This window comes from Pygoscelis adeliae, unplaced genomic scaffold, assembly GCF_000699105.1.
Source record: "Pygoscelis adeliae isolate BGI_AS28 unplaced genomic scaffold, ASM69910v1 Scaffold978, whole genome shotgun sequence".
In the NCBI taxonomy this organism is placed as follows: domain Eukaryota; kingdom Metazoa; phylum Chordata; class Aves; order Sphenisciformes; family Spheniscidae; genus Pygoscelis; species Pygoscelis adeliae.
Window position 1 is genome coordinate 4,554 of NW_008825339.1, and position 3,904 is coordinate 8,457.

Sequence of the window (3,904 nt, forward strand, 5' to 3'; positions counted from 1 at the left end):
CGCGGAAGCTGTTTCGGTAGCTAGCAACCCTGCCCAGCCTCGTGCAGCGCGTCCGATACAGCACGGGCTTGCTAACGACCGATACTTTGCGGCCCCGCTCCAGGGAGCTGGTGTCCATCTCGCTGTCCGAGCCGTTGCCGCTGCCGTTCGATTGGGTTTTGTTAATGTTTCGGATGGTGATGATCTTGCCCTGGGTGCTGTCGTGAGGCACGGAGTAGATGTTCTCCTCTTCGTTTCTGGGCTTGACCACGGCATCCATCGGCTCGGCGTAATCGGAAGGATCGAAGCAGTCAGCGGGCAACCAGCTACTAGAAGAGACGGACTTCCTCTGCCCGTCCCGATGCCCCTGCTCCAAATACGACAGGTCCCCCTTCGTAATGTCAAAATGGACGGGGGGCTTTGGTTTCACCGGAGGAGGTACTTTGTTGTTCAGCTTGCTTTCAAAAGTGCTCATGACGGAAATGAAAGACAAGCCATCGTTCCCCTCCAGCTCCATGGAAAGCTTCGAGTGGTCTTTGGGCAGGGCGGGCATGGACGTGTCCTCTCTGAAGGGGCTGTAGGTGGGGGGCTCGACGTCCTCCTCCGAGTCCTGCAGGTTGGAGTTGCAGAGAGGGGAGCCCGCTCGAGGCGAGTTGAACACCTCCTCCGTCGTGCTGCAGGCTTCGGCCACGTTGTCGTACATGTGGGTGGCTTCGATGATGTTTTTTTTCTCCACCACGTCTTTAAAAAATGAGTGGAAAATCTCCAGCTTATGCTGCGGCTGGCTACAAGGTATCGTGGTGAACTTGCCGTCGATCTCCTGGGCGATGTCCTCACCCTCGGTGAGCTGCTCTCTGCTCAAGTCGTTGTCCAGGATGTCTATGGAGCCGTCCGTGAGGGCCACGACCTGTATGGGGATGATGTCCTGCACCTCGCAGAGAAAGGCACGTAGCATGGCCAGGGACGCCTTGCGTTTCGCCGAGTAAAAGACGATGTACCCGTGGACGAGCCGGCTTTTCCTAATGCTAAAGGAGGAATGGTAGGAAAGGAGGGAGAGCTCCACGCGCCTCTTGTGCGGCCCGATGGACAGCTCGAGGAGGACGGAGCTGCTGCTGCCGCACTGTGAAGGTCTGTAGGTCTGGGACTGCAGGATGGGTAAAAGGATGTCGTCCGCGTTGAACGGGTCTCCGCACATCAAGCACATGACGATCCGAAGGTCGACGTCCGCCAGGTCTTTGATGCTGGAGGTCGAGCTGACGAGGTTTAAGTTGCGTTTCGAGTCCAGCAGCCCCTTCAAAACCTGGCTGATCTGTTTCTCGTTGATGTTGCGGCCGTACCCGATGCCAGCGGACGCGGGGTCCAGAAAGACGCACTGCAGCTTGCTCGCGATCTGCTGGCCTTGCTGTATCAAGCTATGTAGCGTCTCGCCGCTGGTGTCCCCCCTCTTGTTAACGAGGATGAGCGTCAGAGGAAGGTGAACCAAGTGATTATCCCTCCTGCCGATGGTCGACTCTCTGCTCTTTTCGATGCTTTCCACCACGTAGGACAGCGACTCCTTCGAGTTGTAAAGGCAGAGACAACCGTGAGGCTGAAAGGTGGGTGTCTGGAAAGAGTTAACGGGGAGCCGGACGTTGCCCTCGATCGGCCTCAGGGACAGCTCGTACATCTTACCTTCGATCACGTATTTGTCGTCGTTGGTGCAGAGCGCCCGGATCTCGTTGGCCAGCTCGCGTGCCAAGCCGTCCTTGCCAAGGATCACCAGGTTGATCCTGTCGATGTTGGAGTCCGAAAGCAAGTTCTTCTGGTTGCGTTCGGAGGGCCTGATGAAGCGGGAGCTGATCAGGTGCTCGATTTTAGAGTCTATGCAAACGGGGCAGCTCGGGCACGTTTCCTTCGTCGGGTGGTACACGAAGTGGATGTGCTTCAAAATCAGGGCGTCGCGCTCAGCCTGCAGCTTCTGCAGAGCTTTGAACCTTTGCTCCTCACCCAGGACATCCTGAATGACGCCCATTTTCTCCTTGCTGGGTTTAGCGTCGAGCTCCAGTTCGTAGAACAGCTCCGAGTACTCCAAGAGCAGCTCCTGAAACTCCTCCTTGGCCTTTTCTATAATCTGTTTTTGGTGCTTGCTGTAGATATCCATGTAAATCGACTCCTCCAGCCACATGTAAAAATCCTCGTTCATAATGAAACTGCGCGCTTCCTCCCAGGGCTTCCCGGGCGTGATGAAAGGGGAAGTCTCCAGGTTTTCTTTGAAAGCTCTTCTCATTTCTGCCCTTTTCCTCTCGTTCCTCAGCTTTTCTAAATGAGCTTCGTAGAGCTGCTTGGCGGGCTGGGTCTCCATCAGGTCGAAGGGAATACGCTCGTTCTCCATGTTGTCGATGTGGCTCGTGGCGTCCCAGGGCGTCTCTTCCAGGACAATAAACCATTTCAGAAAGTCCGGCTTCGTCTCCAAGAGCTTCTCCACTTTTACGCAGCTCAGGTGATCTATTTCGTCCAGGTCCGGGATGAGGGCTTCAAACGCCTGAGGAAGCATGGCGAGATACATCTTCCGCCGACGCTCGATGTGCTCCTGCTTGAGGCGGTGGACGTGCTGCAGAAACAGCTTTTTGGCTTTCTGCGTTCCTTCCAGGTAGACGTAATCCTGATACTCTGGAGAGGACTGCATCTTGCGGCTGACGTTCGACCACGTCTCGTTGTGGTTTTTGACGAGGCGGCTCCCCAGCCACTCGTACTTGTCTTTAGCAGCAGCTATCTGTTGGCTTTGCTGTTTCAGAGCTTCGAAGTAGGGGATGATTTTCGTCTTTCCCCGGCTTTTATCGATCAGCTGCACCAAGGTGCTGAAAGCCAAGTCGATGTTCACATTGGATCTAGCCGACGTCTCCACGACCTGGAGGTTCTTTTTGCTTAAGGCAAAAGTATGTGCATCCCTAATGTACCGCTCCACGCCTTCGTCGCACTTCGTCAGGACCACCACGATGGGCTTTTTTGTTTTCGCGAGTTGATTGTAAAGGTTGGAAACGAATTTGAGCTGATCATCAAAGTTCCTGTTCATACCCCTGCTAACATCGACGCAGAGGAGAAAGCCATCCACCAGCAGCTTTCCATCCGGCATCTGTTTTTGTTCAAAGTCCTGTTCCAGCCCCAGCTGGTCAGTGCAAAAGTACATGAGCTTTTCAGCCGACGCCAGTTTGGTCGCAGCAGCCCTCTTGATATAGGGCTGCAGGGCCGTGCTGCGGTGAGGCTGAAAGGTCTGGTCGTCGATAAACTCCGTCTGCTCCACAACATGCATTTTGCATTCGACGCAGTCCTCCAGGGAACGCACAACTTCCCCCCAGTAGAGGAAATGGTCATTATTGACCACCCTTCCCCCAAAGTCACTGGTGCTGAGAACCGAAGTGTGGTCCAAGTGAAACTCATCCGCGCTGGGCCGTACAAAGCGGTTGCAAAGGCAGGATTTCCCAATGCCGCACTGCCCCTTCTCCTTCTCCGTCCCGGACAATCCCACCACGCTAATGTTATAGGTGGGAATGCGAACATCTTGCTTTCTTGCCATCATCATCGTCCACACATCCTGTCCCAGGCAACCGTTTCCGAGAGGATTAGTGTTTCCGGCACCCGATGCGACTTGGGAGCTCGGTGGAAGGCGGGGTGACAGTTCTCAAGCCAGGCAGGGCGCCGGGGCGATGAAGTTCGTCGTTCCCATCCTGTCCGTACCAGCAGCGCTTCAGTTCTTGCTGGTCCCCGTCGTTGGACGGCCGACGTTTCCCCCTAGGAGAAAGAGAAACAACCATCAGCGTTGCAGCTCGGGGACCCCAAACGGGACCTAATTCTGCCCGTACCATTTTCATACGCCTCGCACTCGAACGCTAGCGCCGACGCCGGGGAGATAGCGGCAGCGGCGAAGACGCGTCAGCCGCAGCATCCG

The 3,904-nt window shown here is 55.6% G+C and overlaps 1 protein-coding gene across 1 annotated transcript; it reads right to left on the bottom strand.

The window, feature by feature from the left end:
• Positions 1–3: 3 nt before the first annotated feature.
• On the bottom strand, positions 4–3,742 carry ARHGAP35 (Rho GTPase activating protein 35; the record flags this gene model as incomplete). Its single annotated transcript, XM_009330347.1, has 1 exon — positions 4–3,742. A coding segment is annotated over exon 1 (3,535 nt), but the record flags the coding sequence as incomplete, so codon positions are not given.
• Between the last annotated feature and the right edge of the window lie 162 nt (positions 3,743–3,904).